The following is a 27,328-nucleotide window of genomic DNA, read 5'->3' as shown; positions in this document are numbered from 1 at the left end:
GAAGGTGGCTGGGGCATGGACTCTGGATTGGTTCATCTGCATACGAAAAGCAGGCTCACTGACAAGGTGCTGTCTCCTAGCTAGCTCTAAAAGGGAGTCCATCCTCAGTTAGCCTACCATGCCCCAATATGCCAACATCACAAAAGAGAAAAAAAAACCCACAATTCATAGGGGAGAGGTGTTTTGTTTTGTTTTTAAAGAAAAACCAATCACTTAATTATGAGCTTAAGAACTGGATTTATTCAAGTAAAAAATATAGCCACATTTAGAGAAGTCTTGTGTATCTGACATATACATTATAAAAAAACCTTGGAAATATGAAAAAGAGAAATCATTAAAAAATAAAAACAGTACCAACAGCAATTATCTAAGGATGTACTATATGCTGGGTATACTTCTCTTTTTCTGGGGGGCGGGGAGTGGGAATATTTCTAAGCATTTTATTTTTTCTGTGGAAAATATACCAGCTCTACAGATAAACCTAGGTTTAAGTCTTTGTCTATCACCTACTAGGTGCAACCTTGAACAAGTCACTTAAACTGTCCTAACCTCAGCTTTATAAAATAACATACTTAGCAGTGTATTATTAGGTGACAAAAATCCATGTGATGTGCCAATGTTAGCAAGCACATAGTAGGCACAAATGAAACTGCCTCCTTCTACGAAGTATCAATATACGGAATGCTAAGACTCATTAAAACTCGAGTATAGTCTCAATACCATATTATGCTTAGTACCCATATTAGCAGTTTACTGTTATGCACATTACCTCCTTTAATAACTATGTAATTACAATGTAAAGTCACTGTTACTTTACAATGAGGTTCAGAAATGAAAAATCAAAATGTAATATGGTTCCATTTCCTCACAGAAAGAGAAAAATTAGGATGCACACACAGATTAAAAGTTCTTAAGAAGTTGTTACAGGATAGGACAAAGTTAATAAAAAGCAAAGAAATGATTACCATAGAAGTTTGGGTAGTAGTTACAACTAGGGAGAAAGGAGTTATTATGACACATGTAAAGTTGCTGGGGATAACTAGTGTATTTTTTAATTTGGGAGGTGTTTATGGACATTGACTTCATAATATTCCATTAAGCTCTACTCCTTTTCATATTGTCTATTATGGTTCATAATCAGAGAGGTGAAATATCAAGAAGCATAGTTGTACTACAGACAAAAAACAGGAAATATACGGTCTACCAGAAAGTTATGTCCATTTTTGGAATAAAACAAAATACAAATTTTTCTTCCTGTCAATAAACTTTATTAAATAATATAATTGCCATTATTATTAATGATTTCTTGCCAGCGTGAGGGCAATTTGTATATTCCATTTTTGAAAAATATTTTATCTTTTGATGTGAAAAATTGAACCAGTGCTTGTTTGATATCTTCTTCATTTTTGAATTTTTTGCCCTTCAAAAAATTTTGGAAGGACAAAAACAAGTGATAGTCGGAAGGTGCTGAGTCCGGGGAATATGGTGGATGCAACAGAATTTCCCAGCCTAGTTCTGCAATTTTTTGACGAATCCCCAAAGCAGCATGTGACCTGGCATTATCATGATGCAATATGATATTCTTCCTATTGAACATCGCCGGCCTCTTTTCTTGGACTGCTGTCTTTAAATTATCCAGTTGCTGACAATACTTCTCCGAATTGAGCTTTTCGTTTGGTGGAAAGGCTAGGTTTTCCGGGTTCAAAGGCTAGGTTTTCCGGGTTCACAATATGCCCTTTTCCTTATGACGTTTTTGTAGGTAATCTACTTTTCATCCAGTTATCATCCGGTTCAAGAAGGGCTCCATTTTGTTCCGAGCAAGCAGAGATGTGCTTATGATGACTCGATCATCCAAATTCTTCTGACTTAATTCATGTGGCACCCATCTTGAATATTTCCACACCAATCCTATCTTCCGAATATGGTCCGAAATGGTTTGCTGAGCTAAATTAAGCCTTTCTGCAATCTCTGATGTTGTCAGAAAAGGATGTTGCTCCAACATGGTCTTAACAACATCGTCACTGATCAAAGATGGTTGCCCAGAACGTGGCTTATCAGAATAGTCGAAATCACCTGGTTCGAATTTTTCGAACCATCTTCTGCATATCCTATCAGAAACTGTATCTTCACCAAACACTTTCAATAAATTTCTTCCTTGTTGAAATTCGTAAAAATTACAGTGGCATAAATGAACTTTATCAGTAGCCATGGGTACACTATCGCTTCACACATAAGACTAACGTGAATCAACTCTGTTTTAGTTAATTTGCTATGTCAGTATGTCTAAATTAAGTGATAAAAATAGAGGCACACATGCACCAAAAAAACATGTGTTTACGTGTCAAAACTTGTTGTGATAGAAACGAACAGAACTTTCCGGTAGACCTGATACTAAGATATCCATGATTTTCTTACTTACTTATTATTAGTAATTTTCCTCTTTCTTTTATTTTGTATAATGAGCATAAGAAAACATAAGAGCATAAGAGGTTTAACAGTGCCACACATACACAGCTAGGCCCTAAAAGCGTACTACCATCAGTCTAAGCAGATATTATTTAGGTAATGACAACAGTTATTTCAAAGTAGGGTTTTACATGACTTATACAAAGTTCTACATCCAAAAATAAGAATTAAAATAAATTTAGGTCTTAAAAGTCCACCTTATTTAAGAAAGCAAACCAGTTCCTAGAGTCCATGTGATTACATTTGTTGCATAATCTTTCACATCTCTCCAATGTTGAAGTGATACTTTGTTTCTTAAAGTACATGAAAAGATATGTGAAACAAACCAAATGTTGCCCTAAGTTACCAAACAGTTCAAAAGAATGCCAGATAATAACTTCAGATTTAAATTTTGTTTTAATGCATTAAGTTTACTGTTTACCTACACCAGTTTTGAGTAATGTCAATTTGAAAATTCACCTTTTGTACCTCGTACTTATCATGAGGTCCAAAGAAAATTTTATGCAAAAGGAAAAGCCCCAAAATTTGTTTGCTGATCCATAAAAAATTTTTATAGACAGCTCTATGTCTATAAATAATCTTTACAAAGCAAAAAAAGACAAAGATTAAGGCCACACAAACAAAATCTCCCAATTTTTAAGTGATCTAGAAACAATTTAATGAAATTTTAATATACTTACTATTCAGAGACCTACTCTAAGGATAAGAGACAAAATTCAAAGCAAATTCAAAACAAATCAATTAAAAAGGAGCAGCTGATTTCAGCATTTTCAAATTAGCCAAAAAGAAGTTAATATCTAATCCATAAAGGCAGTAGGCAATATCATTTGCTTACCCCTCTATCTCTAATACCTAGTACAAATATATACTACATATTCAAATATTCATTAATGAATAAAGTATTCAGATACAAGTACTTCTGGATTTTAAAAGGTCACTAAAAAAAAACAAATTAAAATACTGGTGACAAATACTGAGCTTCATCAAAAAAAGAAAAAAGGAAATAAATCTGTTAGTCTTGAACTGACAAGATTAAATGCACTTGACTAAACATAGTACTTTATAAAAAAAAAGTCACCTTTTGAGATTTAATTATTTAAGTGCTAGATTCCACAAATGTGTTTCTACATGAAGACAATGTAAAATTTACAGGAAAAGTTTGTACAACAGAAGCCACTGAATTGGAATTTGAAACCAAGTCTAATGACAAAGGCTAAAGTCTTCAACAACTTTGCTACTTATTAATACAAAATATGAATGTTAAAGTAAAGAGCAAAGATGTGGTGAGGCAAGTAGTATTTTTGTTTTTTGGGTTTTTCTTTTTTTAGAGAGAAGGGAAAAAGAGAGACAGAAATAATGATCTGTTCCTCCTGATGTGGCCTGACCGGGGATTGAACCCGCAACCCTTCCGCATCATATGACACTCTATCCGGCGAAGTCTTATAGGGCAGTAGTTTTTCATGACGCTCTTCTTAGATTTGGGGGAGGAGACATGGCAGAAAATTGAGAGAATACTAAACAGAAGTTAAATTAGCCAGAACTGTTTAACCTTTATTAATCTCAGAACTGTATATACATAAACTAGCCTTCTTATGAGAAAATTTATACCATTGCTACCCAAGACAAATCAAGTCAAAAGTAGCAGCTTCTAAACTGTTGGCCTTAACCAAAGTTAAAAATAATATAAGATTCTCTCCTGTTATTTCTTCTAGCCTAAGCCCTTCCTTTTTTCACTGACCCCATCTTTAATAAATGTATTCTCAAAAATTAAAGGAAAGTAAATATAAATACAGGTAGTTATGTACAGTAAATATTTATTGACATGATTATACAGGACTTATTATACATACATATATTTCCTTGCTCTGTCAGCTGAGGACCCTAAAAGTAATGAAACCCCAGTAGCAAGGAGCATACCTAGAGTCTGGCTTCATTTCTAATACCATTAAATGAACCAAGGTTTCTTGGAGAAACTTGATTACAGGAATGGAGCAGAAAATATACAAGATGAGCCTGGTGCTCCTTCTAGCAACAGAAAGAAAGTGCTTTAACAAAACAACCAACCAACAACAAAAAAGCCACAATAATGAGGGTATGTCAAAAGGACATAGAAAAATAATCCATACTAGCCCTGTCCAGTTGGCTTTGAAAAAAGCATCGGCCCAGCATATGGACATCTTGGATTCAACAACAGGTCAGGGCACACATGAGAGGCGACAATATGCTTCTCTTTCCCTCCTCCCAGTTTCTCTCTTCCCTCAAATGGTTCAAGCATCAGCCTCCTAAGGATAGCTTCACTGGTTCTAGCACTGGCCCCAAGGATAGCTCAGGTTGATTCTAGCATTGGCCCCAGATGGGGGCTGCCAGGTGGATCCTGTTTGGGGCACATGCGGGAGTCTGTCACCACTCCTCTCACTTAAAAAACAAAAACATAATTCATACTGATGTAAATAAATGACTGACTGACTGACTAAATAAATAAATGGGAGAGAAGAGACAAGTCTCTAATGTGGAAGAATTCCTAATAATTTTTGTAGATAATCTGCCCTCAAGAAAGTGAAGTACTTAACTACCCACTCCTTAAGAGTGGGCTGCAAATAATAACTCATCTCAAAGATTACATATAGTATAAAAAGGGGTACAGGGGTTGGGGTGGGGGAATAACCTGACAGTGAAGAAACCTAACAAATACTACCTCAGCCAAGTAACTAAGGTTCACCTCAACAGTGATAATTTACTATTGATATAAAATCAAATTTTATAATTAGCAAATAGAATGTTGCTGGACATGCTCCTAGATATGATATGATGAAAATATCACTATCTCTGTGGTCTTCTCCCCAAAATACATAAATCCAGTCTAATGAGGAGGAAAACAACAAACAAATCCTAACAGAAGGACATTTTACAAAATATCTGACCAGTACACCTCAAAACTGTCAAGATCAAAGACAAAGTCTGAGAAACTCACAGATAAGAGAAGCCTAAGGAGATGTGACAAGTATTTAGTATAACACTAATGTACATGTAATGTGGTATCCTAGATGAAATTCGGAAACAATAAAAATGACATTAGGTAAAAGCTAAGGAGGAATGGTTTATTAATTTTAACATATGTACCATATTAAAGTAAGAGGTTCATAACAGGACAAACTGGGTATAGGAAACATGGAAACTGTAGTATCTTCCCAATTGTGCTATAAATCTGAAATTGTTCAAAAATAACAAGTTTATTTAAAAGTAACAATGTGAAAAATATCAATGTAGATATAAAATATTGGTAACTAAAGAGTGATAGTATCAATGGGTGATGTCTTAGAATTCAGTGTTTTTTAACTGTAATCTGCCAGAAGTTTTGTGTTGGGTCTGTGAGAGTTAACCACTCTGATGCTGTGTGGTTAACTCTTTCCTGGACCAGTACAAAATTTATGGCGGTCCGCACTGGTGGTTAAAAACATTGATGTAGACAACAATACGGCAAGTGGACTTTCAATATTAACAATTCTGATTTTTGTAATAACTACATAAAGCACTATTCTAATTTATGTGTATTTCCCATGTCATATGTTTATTCCCAAACGTTGTTACTGCAATTATTTCCTCTTTTACTAAATGACTATAGCAAGGAAAGCTATTGGTATTTAAATAGCAACCTTATTGATTAATTGCTCATAATGCTCTAATGTTGATTTTTCTCAGTTTTTCCAGTTATCTGTAAGTAATGACTTGGCCTTCTCCAATACTTACACTTTGTTATTCTCCTGGGTATGATCTAATATTTCTAGAAAAATGTTAAACAGCAGCAGCATTTACTGGCTTCCATGTCTGGCTCCTATATTTAATGGAAATGCTTCCAACTTTTCCCCACCATTACACATGATGCTGGGTGTGGCTTAAAACAGGGGTCCCCAAACTTTTTACTCAGGGGGCCAGTTCACTGTCCCTCAGACCGTTGGAGGGCCGGACTATAAAGAAAACTATGAACGAATCCCTATGCACACTGCACATATCTTATTTTAAAGTAAAAAAAACAGAACGGGAACAAATACAATATTTTAAATAAAGAACAAGTAAATTTAAATCAACAAACTGACCAGTATTTCAATGGGAACTATGCTCCTCTCACTGACCACCAATGAAAGAGGTGCCCCTTCTGGAAGTACGGTGGGGGCCGGATAAATGGCCTCAGGGGGCCGCATGCGGCATGTGGGCCGTAGTTTGGGGACCCTGGCTTAAAATATTTATTCCATCTGTTACTCTTACCAAAGATTTTTTTTTTTAAGTCAGAAATGAATTCAAATCTGTAATTAGATGTAAAAAAAAACACTTTAGATTAGATCATTTGTTTTCTTTGTAATATGATACATTACAACGAAACTTTCTAATACTAAACGATACCACTTTGTGAGAAACCGTGCATGATCAGGGTCTATGTTCTTTTAATATATAGCCACAATTTTATTTGCTAAATATATCTTAGGCTTTACAAAAATTTGTAGTAATACTGGTGTAGTTTCTGTCATGTTTTGATATCAGTGTTATACTAATTTATAAACAACAAAAAAAGGAAAGCCTCCCATTTCTTTATGTTGTGGGTCAATTTAGGTAACATTATAATTATCTATTTTTATAGGTTCGAAACAATTCATCAATGTAGCCACCCAGGCCAGATATTTTGAGATATAGCTCTTTGACAGTTTTCTTGATTGTCTTCATATTTATGGATCTGTTTTCATTTTTTCATAGATCCATAATTCACTCCATCTACCAATGTTTAATTTTTAACCTTGAAAGTGCTCTGAAGCCTGACCAGGTGGTAGCACAGTGGATAGAGCGTCTGACTGGGACGCGGAGGACCCAGGTTCAAAACCCCGAGGTCACTGGCTTGAGCATGGGCTCACTAGCTTGAGCGTGAGATCATAGACATGACCCCATGGTCGCTGGCTTGAAGCCCAAAGTCACTGGCTTGAGCAAGGGGTCACTCACTCTCTTGGAGCCCCTCAGCCCAAGGCACATATGAGAAAACAATCAATGAACAACTAAGATGCCACAATGAAGAACTGATGCTTCTCATCACTCTCCCTGCCTGCCTGCCTGTCCCTATCTGTCCCTCTGTCTCTAAAAAGAAAAGAGAATGCTCTGAAAAATTAAGTCTCGGTACCAGTTTATCTCCTTTTTAAAATTTTTATTTATTAATTTTAGTAAGAGAGAAAAAGAAGGGGGGAGGGAAAGAGAGGGGGGAGAAAGGAGAGTGGAGGGAAGGAGGGGGAAGATAAGGGGGGACAGGGGGAGATAGGAACATCAATCTGTTTCTGCATGTGCCCTGACCTGGATCGAACCAGCAACCTCTGTGCTTTGGGACTATCCTTAACTAACCCAGCTATCCCATCACGGAGGTACCAGTTTATCTCAACCAGTAAGAGTTACAAGGATAGGAAAGGATAAAGCAAAACTGTCACTCAATTATTTCTACAATATTTATTAGAATAGAATTTGAAAAAGGTGCTGAATATAGAAGTCACTAAACATATCAACTGCATTTATATATATCACCAAACAAATAAGATAACCATTTATAATAGAATAAAAAACAAAGCTACTAGAAATAAACCAAGATGTGTAAAGAGAAAACTAATTAAAATATCAAAGAGCTAGATTAATGGAGATATCTATCATGTTCATGAATGAAGGACTAAATATAGTAACAATGTCAATTCTCCAAGCTGATTTATATATATACAAACCCCATCAAATATCCAACCAGATTATTTAGCTGTAGAATTTTGACAAGCTAATTCTAAAATTTTTACATGCAAGTGTTAAGGCCAAAAACCAAGACACCATTGAAGTGGAATTAAATTTAGAGATGGAGGAAAGGGAGGTATCAAAGCAGTGCTACAGTAGTTAGGACAGTATGAGCACAGAGACAGGCAAACAGACCAATAGAATAAAGCAGAGAGCAGTTTGGCTGTATTCTGTGAGTGATAAACCAGCGCTTCTATATATTTCTAGATAAACAAGAAAATAGTCATCAAAGTCAGAACAAGTAGTTTATCCTATTCTGAGAGAGAGGGGGGCACACAGGAGATTTTAAAAAGGAACTGGCAATCATACTTCTTAACCTTGGTAGCATTACACTGGTATTTGCTTTCTAATTTTTTTTTTTTTTATTGATTTTTAGAGGGGGGGAGAGAGAGAGAAAGAGAGAAAGTGAGAGAGAGAGAAAGGAGAGGAGCAGGAAGCATCAACTCCCATATGTGCCTTGACCTGGCAAGCCCAAGGTTTCGAACCGGCAACCTCAGTGTTCCAGGTCGACACTTTATCCCACTGCGCCACCACAGGTCAGGTGGAATTTGCTTTCCTTTGCTTACAACTGTACATACATATTTTAGACATCTGTCTGTATATCTCACAATTTTAAATAGACTTTTAAAAGTTTTAACAGTCCACTCTTTCAAATGGCAATCGGTGTACTTATTCACAATATCCTGAAAAAAAAACAGACACCTGTATTCTCACAAGAATTCTGAAGAAAACATACCTTATACAATCCAATGCCAGGATCAATAAGAAAATCACGAGTCGATGTAGATGGCTGACCAGAAGATCCCACTCTTGGTACTTTCTTCACTTTAGGAGGATTATTAGAACAGGGCTTAGCCTGCACATCAGTCTGTTTAGATGTACTAGGAAGATCAGGATCTGGGCGAACTAGTAGCTGAATTATATCATTCAGTCCAACATCATAATCGAATAAAGTATATCCGTTCTCCAACTAAAAAAAAAGAAAAATATTAAAATACTTCTCTCAAAATTTGATCTTTCTGTATCTTAGGTTACCCAAAGGTCCTAGCCAAATTATTACTTTTTTTTTTTTTTTGTATTTTTCTGAAGTGAGAAGTGGGGGCGACAGCAGACAGACAGACTCTAGCATGCACCTGACCAGGATCCACCTGGCATGCCCACCAGGGGACGATGCTCTGCCCATCTGGGGCCTTGCTCTGTTGAGACCGGAGCCATTCTGGCGCCTGAGGCAGAGGCCACGGAGCCATCCTCAGAGCCCTGGCCACTTTGCTCCCATTGAGCCTTGGCTGCCGGAGGAGGAGATAAAGGAGAGAAGGAAGGGTGGAGAAGCAGATGGGCACTTCTCCTGTGTGCTCTGGCTGAGAATTGAACCCAGACTTCCACACGCCAGCCAACGCACTACCGCTGAGCCAACAAGCCAGGGCCACCAAATTTTTAAAATAAAATTCACAGTATTGTAATTTAGTGATCCTGAAACCATTCCTATTACACTAGGGCCTCTGGTGTATTGTCTCAGGACTTCAATAAATTAAGAATCAGTCCACATTAGCTACATGGTACACTGATAGACATGGAAATAAAAAAAAAAAAACACATATCACTGTTATGACCTCAGCACTTAAGCAGAAACACTCTAGATTGCTCACCAAGTTTTATTTCAATGAACAGTGCCTGAATATACAGTAAGAAAGAAAAGTTGATTTTTAAAAAATGAGTTGTTTCATGACCTTGTGTTCATAAAGACATTAAAGTTAAGCATTTCATCTTTCTAAAGATTGTGATTTTTTTTTAAAAAATCAAGCAAGAAAAACAATTCAAGCAAGTTTTTATTCTTGCTCATACTATTCCACTTGCCTAAAGTTCTCTAACTCTATCCATTTCTGAAGGTTATCAGTTGTATTATGAAGTCTTCCAGGGTGAATAGGGGATAAATTATCTTGCAACTTATCCAGATTTTGGCAAGGTCTCTATAATAAACTGAACTGTGTCCATCCCCTCCTGCTCCTCCCAAGTATTTGGTGTCCTAATTCCATGTATATCAGAATATGACATTTGGAAACAGGGTCTTTACAGAGGTAATCAAGTCACACTAGGTAATATGGGTGGGCCCTAACCCACTGTGACTGGTATTCTTGTTGAAATTTGGACAAATTTGCAGAGGGAGGATGCAAAGGAATACAGGGAGAAAATAGCCATGTGACTTCAGTGATGCATTTACAAGCCAGTGAACACCAATGATGGCTAGCAAACACTAGAAGGTAAGGGAAGCAAGGAAGATTCTTCTCTAGAATTATCAGAGAGCAGGGCCCTGCTGATGCCTCGATTTCACACTTAGAGCCTCCAGAACCCAGAGACAAAAATTTCTGTGGTTGTAAGCCACCTAGGTTTTGGTACTTTGTTACGGAAGGTGTAGAAAACTATGTCTGCATTTTGCTCCTTTATATAATTCGGTCAACTATTTCACTATGATGCAATAAGAAAACAAAATTTGCCTGACCAGGTGGTGAGAGTGGATAAAGTGCCAACCTGGAATGCTGAGGACCCAGGTTCAAAACCCCAAGATGGCCAGCTTGAGCAAGGGGTCACTGGCTCAGCTAGAACCCCCTAGTCAAGGCACATATAAGAAAGCAATCAATGAACAACTAAAGTGCCACAACTACAAATTGATGCTTCTCCTCTCTTTCTCTTCCTGTCCCTATGTTTCCCTCTTAAAAAAAAAAAAAAAAACAACCAAAACTCTTTTAAGATTAAACCATCATTTCCCCAGAAACATTACTAACTTAATTGTTCATTTTCCACTCTTTGTATGTAATATCACTATCTACAACTATTACAATAAGACCACATTTGAGAATACAAAGAATGCAAGTCTATCCTTGAATGATAAACTTACTGCTAGGTAAATAATTTTAATTCAAATGGTCCAAGAACACACCTAGCACAATCCTGCATATTACAGGTGTTCATAATTGTTAAACAGAACAAGTGATTAAGAAATTCATAAATTTCTCAGTGGGGGAATTAAATTAGACACTATTTCATAGCTTAGTTAATACATATACTCATTCCAAATAAGCCCAAGAAGTCTTCCAAAAATCTGTAAGCTGATATGCACTTATACAGATGGCAAAGTTAATACTGTTTACCTTATTAAAAGATATATAAGAACTCCCTCTAATCCTGAAGTCTTATGAAAAAAAACCTCAAGGAACAAAAAAACTATACATTCACACCTTCATTTTGACATTCTCCAAGAGCCTCCCCCCCTCCCAAAAAAGAACACACTAATTCTGGAACAGCTAAAAAAGCACAACTTGATTAAACATATAACTGTTGCATATTATGATAATTATTTTTAAAATGGAAGTGTTTAAAGTAGAAAATAAACTCTCTAATAGCACAGAACATGCAAAATAACTGATAGGGCAATCCCCCAAATGAAGAGAACTATTAAGGTGCTAAAATAATTGGAAATCTGACCCTGGCCAGCCTGTGAAAGTCCTAGGTTCGATCCCGGGCCAGGGCAAATAGGAGAAGCGCCCATCTGTTTCTCCACTCTCCCCCTTCTCCTTCCTCTCTCTCTCTCCCCCTCCCACAGCCAAGGCTCCATTGGAGTAAAGTTGGGCCAGGCGCTGAGGATGGCTCCATGGCCTCTGCCTCAGGCGCTAGAATGGCTCCAGCCTCAACAGAGCAACGCCCCAGATGGGCAGAGCATCTCCACCTGGTGGGCATGCCGGTGGATCCTGGTCAAGCGCATGTGGGAGTCTGTCTGTCTCCCCACTTCTAACTTCGGAAAGACTGTATACAAATAATAATAATAATAATAGGAAATCCAACATGTTTCCATAAACATTTTTTTTCACTGAAATTTGAAGCACAAGAGTCAGAGGGAACTTCAGAGTATTCTTTTTTTTTTTTTTAATTTATTCATTTTAGAGAGGAAGGGGGAGAGAGAGACAGAGAGAGAGAGAGAGAGAGAGAGAGAGAGAAGCGGGAGGAACAGGAAGCATCAACTCCCATATGTGCCTTGACCAGGCAAGCCAGGGTTTTGAACCAGCAACCTCAGTGTTTCCAGGTTGACGCTTTATCCACTGCACCACCACAGGTCAGGCTTCAGGGTATTCTTACATTCAAGCTCTTTGAGTAGTTTTCTACCAAGTAAATAATAAGCTGTTTCAAAAAGTACTTGGTTAGACAGGAAAAGCAATGTCTGAGTGAAATTCAGAGTGGAACACTAAGTATATCAAAGCATGAGGCCCTATATTAGAAATTAGGCTTACAATAACATGTAACCACCTTTCCAATTATTCACGCTTACTATGATAGCCACTTACCTATATTATCCATTCTCTTCCCTAAATCATAGGTACCCTTCCAGTTTTCCTAAAAGTTATTGTCCATTCCACAGCAAGTTTCATACAACTAAGCCACCAGAAAGAGTGGTGAAGAATGTTAAAATGATTTGTTACTTGGAAAGTACTGAAGTTCTCCCAAATTTAATGAAAGTGAAGACTAAAAGTTTACCTGTCACTTAAGTTATGCTTTGAGTGGGGAGAAAGGGATTGATTGAGTCACTTAGAAATTACAAACACCTAGGAGTTTTCAGGCATGTAACTACAAGCCATCAATGTCTCACAGCTGAAAATGTTTCAGAACTGCCATCCTAGAACATTTATAACACTAGAGGTAGTAATGGTCCATTCTGTCTTGCCATACTGCCCACTTGAATTTTTACTGGGATGAAGGAAGAAATTCCAGGCACCAGAAAGGATTAACAGTGATGCAAAGAAAACTAAGAAGCAACAAGTGGCAGTGACCGAAAGGCAATGGGGAAGTCATCCCGAAGAGCCTAATAAACATGCAGATGGAGGGTATTAAGTTAGCAACTTTCATGCATTTTTAACATAATATACAATACATAACACAAATATATACACACACACACCCCTTTAAACAGAGGAACACTTTTACTACTCTATATTCTGTGTAAAAAGTAAGATTCCACAGGCAAAAGGCAACTGCTTAGTTTTCCAGTTTTACTTCAGCTCTGGTTCAAGCCCCATACCTATACCTACCATCTCTATATATTCTAAGACTATCTCTAAGTGGTACAGGGGAAAGAATGAAAGGAGGGGAGAGAATTCTTTCAACATAGTAGGAATAGCTCTGGATTCTCAGAAGATTTAGAGACCTGCCAATACAACTTCTTTAAAAAAACAAAACAAAAAACAAACCGATCCCCAGTATGCTTCAAACTCAAATCCCTAGAATATCCAAATGAAGTTACCCTACTCTAACCAGAACTTAACCATGATTGCTCCTCTCCATTCTGACCCTCAAAAGTACAATTACACAGCTTGTCAATTTTAATTTGCATATTTCCAGATCACCTGGGGTCCTTGTTAAAATAGATTCTGCTTTAGAGGTCTGGTGTGAGGCTCCCAGGTGAAGTCATGCTGCTGGTCCTGCTGATTCAGGGACCATACTTTGAATAGTTAAGAAACCAATAGTAGACTACCCTTTAACTTTCATTTTCAAAGTCTGGTAGTCATCAGAATATCCCATGGGATCTAGTTAAATTCACCTACTTGCAATTCTGGGGTGAGTTAAACATCTACAATAAAATGTCTGTAAGTGTTGCTAGTTAAAACTGAAGATTAAAATCAGCAGACATGAGATACAAAGATGGGAAGGATACTATTTACATCATAGACAGTATGAATTTGTTTTTATTTATGACATTTTTCACTATGTGGCAGTAAAGCTTCTTGAGGAAGGGGTGCCTTTTTCTAATAAGTATAAAGGCATTTTACACCGATCCAGTGGATGCCTGCTAGACATACTATCCTGTCCTCAGACTGCGATCTCAACAGAGGAAAGGAGAATGAAGATGATAATCACTGCCATGACTATTTGTATGCTTATAGGAAGTAAACAAAGCTGGAGCACTGTCTTCTCTGCCTCCAACTCAATGGGGCACCAAAGGTCCATTCCTCATCCCTATTGGTTTACCACTGAGCTGAAAAAAAAAAAAAAATCAAAATAGTTATCAACTGCCTTGGGGAAGAACTACAAAACACTGTCATCCTCAACAGTTTTTCCCTAAACCTGGAACCAGTTTTCTGCTTTATTGGAAGTCTACCCAACCCCTACCTTTTCCTCAAGATAACCAGGTGCCTATTTTCTTTAGGTGTATTTGATCATTACAGTTTAGGGGTGTTGCCCAGGAATACATTCTCATACATCTCTATCACTGGTGCTGAAGTCACCAAAGTATCCCAGGTATTCCTGTACTATTTATTCCTAGCTAGAAAATAAAATTCAGAAGACCTGATTACCTTTGACCAAAATATAAAAAGGCATCAGCCACTGGCAGCACAGCACTAAACATCTACATAGTGCTTCATACAATTATTTCAAAAGGAAAGTTTACAACTAAATGGAACACCTGATTTTATTACAAGTCAAACGCTAAAATATTAATATAAACTGGCTGCAAGAATATATCAAAGACACTATAACATTTAAAAACAATTTAAATCATCTTATGGCTCATTCTTCTGAGCGTAACCTTGTTACTCTTAACTTTTTGAGCAGTTTTAGAAGGGTAAACATATCAAGGGTAGAAAAATATTCCTTTCAAATCCTTCTTGTGGTAGAACAGCTACCACTAAATTCAGGATAGCTACATTTATTTCAAATCACAGGGTTGCAGGCAAACTGTCATCTATCAACCAGAGAATGACAACTTTTTAAGGTGGATTAAGATTAAAAAAAGAAAAAAAATAAGATGGGTCCGGGTGGGTCTCTGATTATAGACCACGAGAGATTTGCGGGAATGGAGAAATCTTCAATGGGCCAAGGCACGGCCATACTATACACGTACCAGAGACACCCAGACACCTTCACAGCCAAAAACACTTTCAGCTTTCACGTCTGTACCGCTGGCTATGCTCCAGCTGCGGTGTTAGAAACTTAGATGCGGGAACAAGTAAGAAGGACAAAACAGTATATTCCTTCTCTTATGGGAATATACGGGGCGGTTTAAACCCGGTCGTGAGATACATCGATAGCTCCCTTCAGCCCAGTTCTCTAATGTTCTCCAACACAGATTCCAGTTCTAGGTGAGAAGGTGAGGGACGGGGGGTCCCGAGTTCTAGAAACCCTGTGAACCCTCACCCTCAGTGTTTACAAACCTCTTCCTTCCACGAGGAAGCAGAGCTGTGCCCAGTATACAAGTTTTCCCCTCTCCCATCTGGGAGGCAGAGCGCGGAAGAGCCACGGGAGCGCCGAGAGCCGTTAGGCGGGCAGCGCTCCCGGGAGCCGGAGCCGCCAGCCCTCCCCATTTGCACTGTGGCATGGCCGCCACAGCTCGCTGCCCTCCCCGCCCTCCAGGGGCCCCTGACCCGTTGAGCGCGGGAAGCGAGGGAACCCACGCGCTCCGGCCGGCTGTGCCTGCGGCTGCTGCCCCACCGTAAAGGGCAGCGAGGTCTCAGTGCTCCAGGCGCCCCCGCCTCGGAGCCCGCCGGGCGCACCTGCACTCGGGCCGGCGGGGACGCCGCTGCGCCTCCTCGGCGGGCCCAGGCCCGCACTTCGAGGCTCATGGGCTGCCCACGCCGAACGAAGCCCAGTGCGCCCTGCGCAAGCGGCGCTCCAAGCCCTGCGGCCCGCCCAGCCCACGCGTCCTGGAGGCGCTGCGCTGCCCCGGCGTGGGGCTTCTCGAGGGCTGCGGTGGGCGCGCCTCACCTGCTTGCCCCGGTAGAAGAGGCGCTGGCACTCGGGCCGCACGTCGAATAGCGCCCACACCCGCTCGCGCAGCTCCTCAATCGTGGCTTTGCGAGACACGTCCTCAATGGTGCGCGTCTGGGAGCCGTCGATGGTGCGAACCTGGATCCACATCTTGGCGTCGGGAGAGGTAACTGGCTGTGCTTTGTCTCCCCCTGCGCTTAGGGCGCCGCACCCCGCCTGGCCCGCGCCGCTTCCCCAGCGGCTCCCGCTCCCCGCGGCCGGCGGGCGAGCGCGCGCACAAGCGAGGAAGAGCGCCCAGACGCCGGGCCCGACAGGCGGCCGCGACTCCCAGACCGCGAACCCGCCCAGCGGAGCTGAGAACGAAAGGAAACCGGAACTAGCCTGAGGCGCCGCTGCTACAACCGCCGCCTCACAAATAGGAAGAAACCTTGTCTGCGCCGCGCGGAGTGTTTACTTATAGAGCTGTAGCTACCACATGGAGGTCACGGCGCCAATCCGACTCTCGCGAGATCCACGCCGGGCTCCGCCTTAAAGAGGAAGCGGCTGGGGAAGTGGCGGTAGATCGAAGGGAACTAAAATGGGCAGGGCGGCACGGGGCGGGGCTGAGGGCGGGACTATCCCGAGCCGTTACTTGCTGCTTCTTTGCACCTGGATTTTGGGCACGCCTTCTAGCCTTTGGGTTTCGAGCGGTTACGAGGCCGCCCACACTAGTTGCTGTTTTAGTCTTTATTTCGGGACCCAGGGGGCGAGCGACTCCTTATTTCTAGCGGATACGATTCTGTGGTTTCAAAGACACACCAAAAATAAAAAACTGACGTGCATTTGTACGATCCCGTAAAGGGGGGTACTGGCGGTCGCGGCCTAAGTTTCTGAGAAAGCCTGCGCTACCGCCTTCACTAGGACACCGTCCGCCACGCGGCCTGGTGGGGTTGGCTGTCTGGAAAAGCTCAGGGACCCTTCTGCTTCGCCAACTCGTTTCCCGTCAGGCCCCAAAGCTGCCTTCGCGCGGAAACCGTTTCCGGAGGTTTCCCGCGCTGGGCCGAGGCAATGGACCCAGGCCCACGGGCGGGGTCCTGCCGGGATCGCCCTGCCTGGCTCGCGGCGCGCACTCCCGACCTCAGGCCGTGGTGCTGCGGGTGCCGCCACCCGGAGGGCTGCCCGCCTGAACCGGACGTCTCCGTTTGCAGACCTTCCGTGTTACTGCGCTTTTTGGCCCACGGGTTGTGGGGTCATGGAAACCACTTTTAGTGGATGCAAAGCTGCACACCTTGGAAGAAAGAACTTCAAAGATCCTACTAGGAAGAAATCCTAAGAAATTTGCCCATCACGGCATTACCTAACAGAGGGTTCATTTAAAATGAAAATACGTCTTAAGAAGGAAGAGAGCATCGATATAGATGCTCGATATAGAGAGCATCTATATCGATATAGATAGAGATATAAAACTGGGACTTTATGTAACTCGAATTTTGAGATGGGTGCCAGTAATTACCATAAAGGTAGAGCAACATTCTTGTAATAGCCAATTAAAGTAATCACAAGTACAGAGAAGTCCGGTAGAATCATTACAAAAAAAAAAAAAAAAAAAAAGGCCGGACACGGAGGGGCAGGAAAAAGGAATATGTATATATATATGTATTTTTATATAAATATATGTACATATTTCGAGGCCTTTCCAAAAATTTTACATTCACTTATATCCTCTAAATATAGTTTATCTTTTCTGCTCCTGATTTAAATAAAGCACATATTGAGTATTCGTTACAGGAGCAAATGTGATGATAAAGATGTAAAATGTAAGGCAAACTTATCCCTTGCCCCAATAGGAGATAACTATTTGCTACTAAAGGATATGCTATGCCCTTGTGAAGGCATGTTAAGAATGTATTTTAATTCCCTGTTCACAATGAATTTATAATCTAAGAATTTACAATTCTAAGATTTATAAAAGTGAAAATATTAAAGAATAATTTAGTACCAAACAGTATGCTCTTGGTTAAAACAGCAATTAAAGATGCAAGAAGAGGATTTATAAGGATCTAGAATGATCTAGGAGTTATAAGGATAAGGGTACAACTTGAACTGAGCAAGAAGGTGTATTGTAATGGGGGCACCATTTAAATGTTCAGTTCCTGGATTGAGATAGACTTGAATTGTAATCCCAGTTTTGCTGTTTAATTCAACTGTGATCTTGGACAAATTATTGCTTCAATTTCCTCAATGTGAAATGGTGCTTATAACATATAATGAATGTCAAATGTTTATGTGGTGCCTATCCCTTGGTAGTGCACAAATTATTTTCATGCTATTATTATGGAAAGGATTTAGATAAACAGAAAATGCCCAAAGAAGACAGTTTAAACAAAGAAAGAAGGTATGTATTTTTGCAGGTTAGAGAGAGGTCAGAAGAGATTTCTTGTACAAGAAAGGTTGACTAAATAGAAAAGGGCAGAGTGTGAAGATTAGCATTCAACGCATTATATGGGCCCCAGGGAGAAACTAATGTTTTTAAGGAGTCTACTGTTTTGCTTATATACGCATTTGTAAAGACAGCAGAGGAAAGTGGAAGGATGCCTTAGGGAAAAACTAAGGGACATGAGGCAGGGAAGCTTAGAGAAGAAGCAGTCCTGTCAGTTTTAATAAAACGTGTGGCAATAGGTAAGACAAGAAAGGGTAGATATCAGAAAATTTTATAAAATCAAGCCTATCAGACTTGTAGAATGTGTGGTTATGAGAGTTGAGAGAAATGGAATGCTGAGAATAATTCCTAAATTTCTAGCGTAGGAGATAAATGGCTTAGCTTGTAGACACAGACAGCAGCATAGTGGTAACCAGAGAAAAGGGGGTGGGAGGTATGAAAGGGAAAAGAGAGCCAAATAAATGGTAACAGAAGACGATTCGACTGTGGGTGGTATGCACACAATGCAATATATGAATCAATGTCACTCCAATAAAGTTTATTAAAAATAAGTTAATTAATGGCTTGGTTAGATAGTGATACTCTTAACTAGAAGAGGAAACAAATTGGAAAAATGCAGTGATTTCCATTTGAGCTGTGTTGCATTTGAAATGCATTAAACATATATCTAAATGGAGATATCTGACGGATGGAAATATAAGTCCAAAGTTCTGAAAGGAAGTAGAGAAGTTCAAAAGAAGAACCAGTCAAGATCTCCTATACTCAATTCCATGTGGTTATTTCTCATTTCCAATGTGATGGGTCTTTAACAGGGAACCCTTTGGGTTGGGGGAAGGAGGACTAATGTCAAAATTAGGTCTCTGCTGGGAACAGTAGGTTCTGTGTTAATCTGGTCAATATAGATCCCAAAAGATTGGCAGACCAGACAGTGGTGGGATTCAAATAATTTAACAACTAGTTCTCTGCCCTAATGACCATTTTAAGTATGCAAAAACCCGATATACTGAAAGGTAGTTTATTATTTCATTCATTTAATACTTAAATAAGGCTGTGTGATTTGGGTCTGAAGAATCCCCCATGTATGCTGCCAGCTTAATAAAACTCCTCAAAATTAAAAATAAATAAATAAGAACAATAAAAGAGGTACAAAAACTAGATTATGTTATAAGAAAGTTTTAAAATACTAATGAAAAAAATATTAAATAATACCTGACAAAAAACAACAAAACTGTCATTTAAGATATTTCCATATTGCTTCTTGATTGGCGTCCTCACTTGCAATTCTTTTTCTGTGTGGACTGAATGAACATTACTACGGGCGCTTAGAATACTCTGGTGTGCAAATGGACATTAAAAAAAGAGTAAGGTTAGGGGGAGGGGGAGGGGCACAGAGAACTAGATAGAGGGTGACGGAGGACAATCTGACTTTGGGCGAGGGGTTTGCAACATAATTTGATGACAAAATAACCTAGACATGTTTTCTTTGAATATATGTACCCTGATTTATTAATGTCATCCCATTACCATTAATAAAAATTTATTAAAAAAAAAAAAAAAAAAAAGAGTAAGGAATATAGATTTGTGATTTCCATGTTGGTTGGCTGCTCAGGTGCCTGCCATTTTAACAACCAGTTTGCTGAACTCAACAAAAAATTAGATATTGGTTCTGCCTAAAGGATTACAAACCAGCTGAATCCCCACTGAGGCCAGAGTTTAGAGATGTTGAGACTCAAAAGAGACATAATTTGGTCTCAAATTTATTACATATGATAACAAGTTTATGTATGTAGTAAGTTAATTAAGATATAAATAATTGCAAATAGTGATTCTATATGTAACAAAATGCATCCTCTGTTTCTTCTTGTTGCAGTAATATAAGGTTATAGTACTTAAATATATAGAAATATAGAAAAATATGGAAGATATATAAAAATAATTAGGATATATTAAATTTATTCATTTTAGAGAGGAGAGGGAGAGAGAGAGAGAGAGAGAGGAGAGATAGAGGGGGGGAGGAGCTGGAAGCATCAACTCCCATATGTGCCTTGACCAGGCAAGCCCAGGGTTTCGAACTGGCGACCTCAGCATTTCCAGGTCAATGCTTTATCCACTGTGCCACCACAGGTCAGGCATAATTAGGATATATTAAAAGCAATTAAGGAAATTAAAGTTATGCAGTCTGGATATAAATTAATATAGTGCATACAGATATGATAAACAGACTCTGCCTTTCACGCAGGGCTCAGTTAGCATGTGTGTGGTTACATATAAATAAGAAGTGGCTTGATGTCATAACTCTGTGGGTTAATGTAGACAGGAGGCTTCCCTAGGAATACCTTAAAAGTTGCTTGATGTGGCCCTGGCCCGTTGGCTCAGTGGTAGAGCATCAGCCTGGTGTGCAGAGGTTCCGGGTTCGATTCCCGGTCAGGGCACACAGGAGAGGCGCCCATCTGCCTCTCCACCCTTCCCCCTCTCCTTCCTCTCTGTCTCTCTCTTCCCCTCCCGCAGCCGAGGCTCCATGGGAGCAAAGATGGCCCCGGGCGCTGGGGATGGCTCCTTGGCCTCTGCCCCAGGCGCTGGAGTGGCTCTGGTCGCGGCAGAGCGATGCCCTGGAGGGGCAGAGCGTCGCCCCCTGGTGGGCGTGCCGGGTGGATCCCGGTCGGGCGCATGCGGGAGTCTGTCGGACTGTCTCTCCTGTTTCCAGCTTCAGAGGAGTACAGAAAAGAAAAAAAAGAAAAAAAAAAAGTTGCTTGATGTAACATTATAGTAGATTAACATAAAAAGGACTCCCTGAGAGGAACTCCCAAAAAGGTGGTGTGGGATGACGATCTTGTAGATTGACACCTATTAGAAGATGTTGGCCAGAAGAGATACTAAAGCTAAGGGGTCCTCCTGTATGGGCAGTAGTCACCCATACTCCAATGTGAACATGGATTGTCTCCATGCCGCTCTGATCAAAGACAGCTAAGAGAAGCATGCTGACAAGTCCCCCTTAAGCTGTGCCCAGGCATGCCAAAAGGATTTGTGAGTATAAACTGCCTATATGATTCTTGAAACTAACTTGTGTGTCAGTCGTGTCTTTCCTCCGGTGGCAGTTGGTGTCGGCACTGATAAGTAGCATCCTCATAGCCACCTCAAAAGTAGTCTTGAAGAGGCTGCCAGCCCTGCTGATAAGCAGGAGTGTCCCACTGCACCAGGAAGTTGAATCAGGGATGCCTGATTAACATAGAGCTCTACTGGGACACTTCACATAGTACATGTTGTAACTAAGGTTTTTTCTCCTTCCCTACAATGCTGTTGTTGTCTGTTTAGGAAGCTTCCCAGTTGTAAAACCAAGATAGAAGTTCTCTGACAAAAACCACAATATCAGACAGTTTAGACATACCATGTCTAAACATGTGTAGCTGAAACAACTTGGATATGAACAGAGAAATAAAAAATAAATTATTTTACATGAATGCAGAGCAAATGCTAAAGTTTATGCCACCAGTTATGATCCAATATTTATTCAAGTCAAAACAGGCAAAACAGCCTGACCAGGCGGTGGCGCAGTGGATAGAGCGTCCGACTGGGATGCAGAGGACCCGGGTTCAAGACCCCGAGGTTGCCAGCTTGAGCACGGGCTCATCTGGTTTGAGGAAAAGCCCACCAGCTTGAACCCAAGGTCGCTGGCTCGAGCAAGGGGTTACTCGGTCTGCTGAAGGCCCGCGGTCAAGGCACGTATGAGGGAGCAATCAATGAACAACTAAGGTGTTGCAATGCGCAATGAAAAACTAATGATTGATGCTTCTCATCTCTCTCCGTTCCTGTCTGTCTGTCCCTGTCTATCCCTCTCTCTGACTCTCTCTCTGTCTTTGTAAAAAATAAATAAATAAAAATAAAAAAAAACAACAACAAAAAAAACAGGCAAAACAGAAAGTAAAAGATTGATTGTAGAACTAATTATGCTAGAATCTTATTACACCTCAGAATAGCTCCATTTTTCTTAGCTTATGTCCTAAAGTCAAGAATTCTTATATATATATATATATATATATATATATATATATATATATATAAAAGTGAATATTAATCTGCTCTTTGAAGTTATGATTACCACCTTGTCACTGGCATCTCTGTGCTGATTATCTTCCTTTTACTCCACTGGGGCCATTCTCAACCTACTCTCTGTCCTAGAGTCCATGAGTGAGGAGTACATCAATGGAGTCAATGCTCTCAGGCTTCCAACTGAGTTTGGCTAGTGGGGAAGAAGCACAGACAGGAAATGCAGGATGAGAAGAGAATGAGGTCAGTGTAAGGCTGGTAGCTGTGGCCATGCATGTTCACGATGGATTTGGGAAGATGGTAAAAGAACTGTAGAGCTGGAAAATAGTGGGCCATTCTGTTAATTAGAGTCTTGCAACAGCAGACCAGCAAGCAGGCAGGGAAGACCACTTCCCTCTCTCAGGGCTGATGAGCATACAGGCTGAGGTGGGGGAACCCTTCTCCAGCAAATAATAGCAAAAAAGTGGCCGCTCCCAATGGTGGCAGGCAATCCGCAATCTACAATCTGACCTGCAGCCTTACATAGACTATACACATGTGGTGCTGCCCTGTGCTCATGCATCAATCAGGCAAAGTACAAGCGAGCAAGCCTAACACACTTGTTTGCCCAACGGTCAGTATATTTATTCCCCTGGCTTTCTTTCTGAAAGGTTACCTCCAGTTCTCTATTACATGGCTGGAAAGTCACTACTCACCCCAGTCTTAAGGTGGCCCTCTCTACCTGACTCACTCATGTTCTATAAACGTCTTCCTTCTCTTGTTGCTTTGGGTCTGGAGATGGTAACACCTTTATATTCCTAGATTCATGCATAGTCCATCAGTTTCCTATAACTTGGCCCACGCACTTTTAATTGGTTCCTTGAGGGATGGAGGGAGAAACATTAAAGTACCTTAACTGGAAGTTTTCTGGTATAATATCTAATGATATTTTTAAAAGAACTACCTGTTATAAGAAGCAACTTAGACTTTTCATAAACTAAAAGCACTTCATATTGTGGCTTATTACCTAAACTAGCCATATTTTAAAGTGTGTGCTTTCTTTTTAATAGAATCATAGATTTTTACTGGGGGCATCAATATTAGAGATCATTCTGGTCTGACCTCTTTAAATGAGAAAATGATTGGCTAAGGACATGCAATCAATGAATGACAGTATGATTTTAAATTCCCAGTGTCCTTTCTCTCTAGCCAGTGTCTTTTTACTCTTCAGCTGTTCTTTTGTTTCTCTGGAGGCTTCCTTAGTCACTTGGTCCAGAGAATAATCCTTGTCCTTACTGTGGTGAGTACCTCTGGTTCTTTGGAATACTTAATGGCTAGGTAGGACTGGGGACTTGGAATTGTTACTAAAAGACATGCAGTTTATTCCTCTTTTTAGTCACTGCCACTTTCTGCCTTCTAAAATTGGTCCTTTCCATTGATGAACCTATTTGAAAGTCTTTGGATCAATTCAGCTCATAATTCCCTTGAAGGCAATTAGGATTCAATTTGTAATGATGGGGTTAATTTAGGGTTCAACTTCTAGTTATAACTTGTTCTGCAAAACAAATTTTAGAAATGTAAAATAACAGTCGTCACTTTCCTATCTCTCACAGTTTCATTCATAGTGGGGCAGGGATTCTGAAATGGCTCAGTTGGAAAGCCTAAATTTGGCTCAGAATCTGTCAATCCATTGTACTCTGATTCAGCTAACATTGGAGGAATAGGACAAGGGTAGTTAAAAACTAGCTAGACATCTCTCCTCAAGAAGTCTCAGGGCTAGATTCTCTATATACTCTCTCTCTGTGGGCTAGTTTGGGTTTTCTCACAGTATGGCTTCCACTGCGCAATTAGGCTGCTTACACAATGGCTGAAGACTTCAAAGATGAAAATTCAGGGAACAAAGTATAAGCTGTATCACTTTTTATGACCTTGTTTGAAAGTCATGCATTGTCACTTCTCCCATATTCTTTTGACCAAATCATTCACAAAAGCCCACTCAACTTCAAGGGGAGCAATAGAGACCCCCCCCCCCACCTCTCAGTTGGAAGGGTGTCAAAGCCACATTATAAGAAGAGCATGTGGGATGGAAGATATTGTTGTAATCATTTGGGGGGGGGGATAGAATTTACAGCACAATTCCTCCATTTAATTTTTCTATGTGATTTTTCTGTATGACCACATTTTTGTAGGACCAGTTTTCTTTTTATCTTTCTTTCTTTTTGTTTTGAAAGAGACAGAGAGAGAAAGTAAGAGAGAGGGACAGATAGGAACAGACTGAGAGGAAGGGGGAGAGATGAGAAGCATCAGTTCTTCGTTGCTGCACCTTAGTTGTTCATTGACTGCTTTCTCATATGTGCCTTGACCTGGGGTGGGGAGGCTACAGTAGAATAAGTGATCCCTTGTTCAAGCCAGTGACCTTGACTCAAGACAGTAACCTTGGACTTCAAGCCAGTGACCTTTGGGCTCAAACCAGCGACCATGGTGCCATGTCTATGATCCCATGCTCAAGCCAGTGACCCTGCGTTCAAGCTTGTGAGCCCGTGCTCAAGCCTTGGGGTTTTGAACTTGGGTCCTCTGTATCCTAGTCTGACGCTCTATCCACTGCGCCACCACCTGGTCAGATTGTATGGCCAGTTTTTAAATTATGACATACATCAGTCATACAAAAAAGTATAGAGAATAATATAATAAATACTTTTTTATTCACCACCTTGCTTTAGAAATAAAACATTTCAAATAATTAAAACCCCTCTTTGAGTTCATTGCTCTTCCTCTCCTTTTTCCAAAGAGATAAACATTGTCCTCAGTAGGGTATTTATTATTGGCATGCCTGTCTTTATACTTTTAGTACTGTACATGTACATGTATCTCAAAACAATATTAAATTGAGGTCCTTATTAAGCTTTATTTAACATAATTTTTATAACATTAGCACATTTTTTAGAATTCAATATTTTCTGAGATTTGTGTTGATATATAGCTCTAATACAAACTTTCTTAAAGGCTCAGATAGTAAGTATTTTAGGTGTTGTGGGCAGACAATCTCTGTTGCAACTACTCATTCTGTAGTTGAAGTACAAAAGTAGCTCTATTCAATATGTAAATGAATGGATGTACCTGTGTTCACAAAATAGGTGGCAGAGTACAGAATTTGGCCTGTGAACCGTAGTTTATTGACCCCAGCTGTGGTATAAAATTTATGGTACTTCAGATATATTGTGTTCTCTGAAAATGACTTTACATTATAAGCCATCCTTACCCCTTATCATGCTGCTCTGCCTTAAGAAGAACTTTTGTTTTGTTTTTTGTTTTGTTTTGTTTGTTTTTACAGGGACAGAGAGAGAGTCAGGGAGAGGGATAGATAGGGACAGACAGACAGGAATGGAGAGAGATGAGAAGCATCAATCATCAGTTTTTTGTTGCGAGACCTTAGTTGTTCACTGATTGCTTTCTCATATGTGCCTGACCACAGGCCTTCAGCAGACCAAGTAACCCCTTGCTCGAGCCAGCGACCTTGGGTCCAAGCTGGTGAGCTTTGCTCAAACCAGATGAGCCTGCGCTCAAGCTGGTGACCTTGGGGTCTTGATCCTGGGTCCTCTGCATCCCAGTCTGATGCTCTATCCACTGTGCCACTGCCTGGTCAGGCAAGAAGAACTTTTGAGAAACACTGAGTTAGGAGTAAAACTGACAGATTTGCTAGATTTTGATTTGTGGAAAGCTTCATTGGATTCCAGTTTTCATCTTTTATTCTTCAGTAAACTCCTCCCTTTAAGACCCCTCTGGCCACCATTGTTTGAACATGGCCTGGCTCTTTCTTACCATGCCTTCTCAGCCTAAAAAATTCAACTCAAACATCAAGATTTCTCTCAAATGCCACTACCTCCAGGACACCTTTTCTGATACCTCCTAACTGAGGGAAATGCTTCTCCCATATTTCCCTATTTAATCCGTAACTCTGCTCTAACACTTAATTTAGAGCTGTAATTATTTCTTTGCATGACTTTCTTCCCCATAAATATTTTATTCCCTAGAGAACAGGGACTTATTCTATTCATCTTTGTTTCCAACACAAAACTCAGACTTTAGTACCTAAATATACTTAATAAGTGACTGTTGGTAGAAGAGAGGGAAAGAGGAACTAGTGCCTATGCAGGTGTCTGTTTGGAACAAGAAATAAATGTGCATAATCTGTAGGCTTCTAAAGGCAGAGATGACTCTGCTCATCATTCTTACCTTAGAGCTTTTCTTCATGCCCTCCCACCTCCTTTTTGCAGGGAGGCAGTTAAATCATGTCTTCTTTTATACAGATAACCATAATTTTTGCATAGGAAACACTTTGCTGTACGTTTTCTTATAATCTGAACCCCCACATTCTAAGCTATTTCTATTTATGAAGCATGATAAGGAAAATAAGGTAATTAAAAATAGGCTTTTTTTTCTAGACTAGTTTAGAAGAAAAAAATATAATGTTTCAATCTGTTGACTTTAAACAAATAGGCAGATATTTCTCCAACAAAGTGGGTTTATTTGGGAAAAACAACAAAGAATTGCCATCAGGGCATGTGGTCTATGTTAGGTTCAGGTCCAGGGTCCCCCTTCCAAAAGCCTCAATTAGCCAGGTTAAACCTTAGATGACCCAGCACTGGGACAGTTCCTGGTCCCAGGACAATTCTGGGATGCTCAGTGAGTTCTCAGGGTAACTCTCCACCCGTAAATCAGCTCCCATGACTTATCAAAAATTCTGTTATTCAGCCATTATTCTCAGACCTTCAGACCTTCTATCAGTTAATCACTTCCTATCACTTACCTAAACATCTGTTACTTAGTGATTAACTATTACCCTGACCCAAAATTCCCCTCCAAAAC

At 40.1% G+C, this 27,328-nt stretch overlaps 1 protein-coding gene across 2 annotated transcripts in view; it reads right to left on the bottom strand.

Moving 5' to 3' along the window:
• Positions 1 to 16,535, bottom strand: part of UHRF2 (ubiquitin like with PHD and ring finger domains 2) — a 94,560-nt gene extending 78,025 nt beyond the window's left edge. The window contains exons 1-2 of one of the 2 annotated variants that reach the window (XM_066257212.1): positions 16,018 to 16,535; positions 9,008 to 9,241 (exon numbers count right to left, since the gene is read on the bottom strand). In XM_066257212.1, coding sequence (XP_066113309.1) covers positions 9,008 to 9,241; positions 16,018 to 16,170 — 387 coding nt within the window. In that variant the 5' untranslated portion in view covers positions 16,171 to 16,535. The remainder of the gene's footprint in view (positions 1 to 9,007; positions 9,242 to 16,017) is intronic. The other variant, XM_066257211.1, reaches the window with a different exon arrangement.
• Positions 16,536 to 27,328: the final 10,793 nt, after the last annotated feature.

Source organism: Saccopteryx bilineata, chromosome 2, assembly GCF_036850765.1.
Source record: "Saccopteryx bilineata isolate mSacBil1 chromosome 2, mSacBil1_pri_phased_curated, whole genome shotgun sequence".
In the NCBI taxonomy this organism is placed as follows: Eukaryota; Metazoa; Chordata; class Mammalia; order Chiroptera; family Emballonuridae; genus Saccopteryx; species Saccopteryx bilineata.
This window is presented reverse-complemented; position numbering and strand designations above follow the sequence as displayed.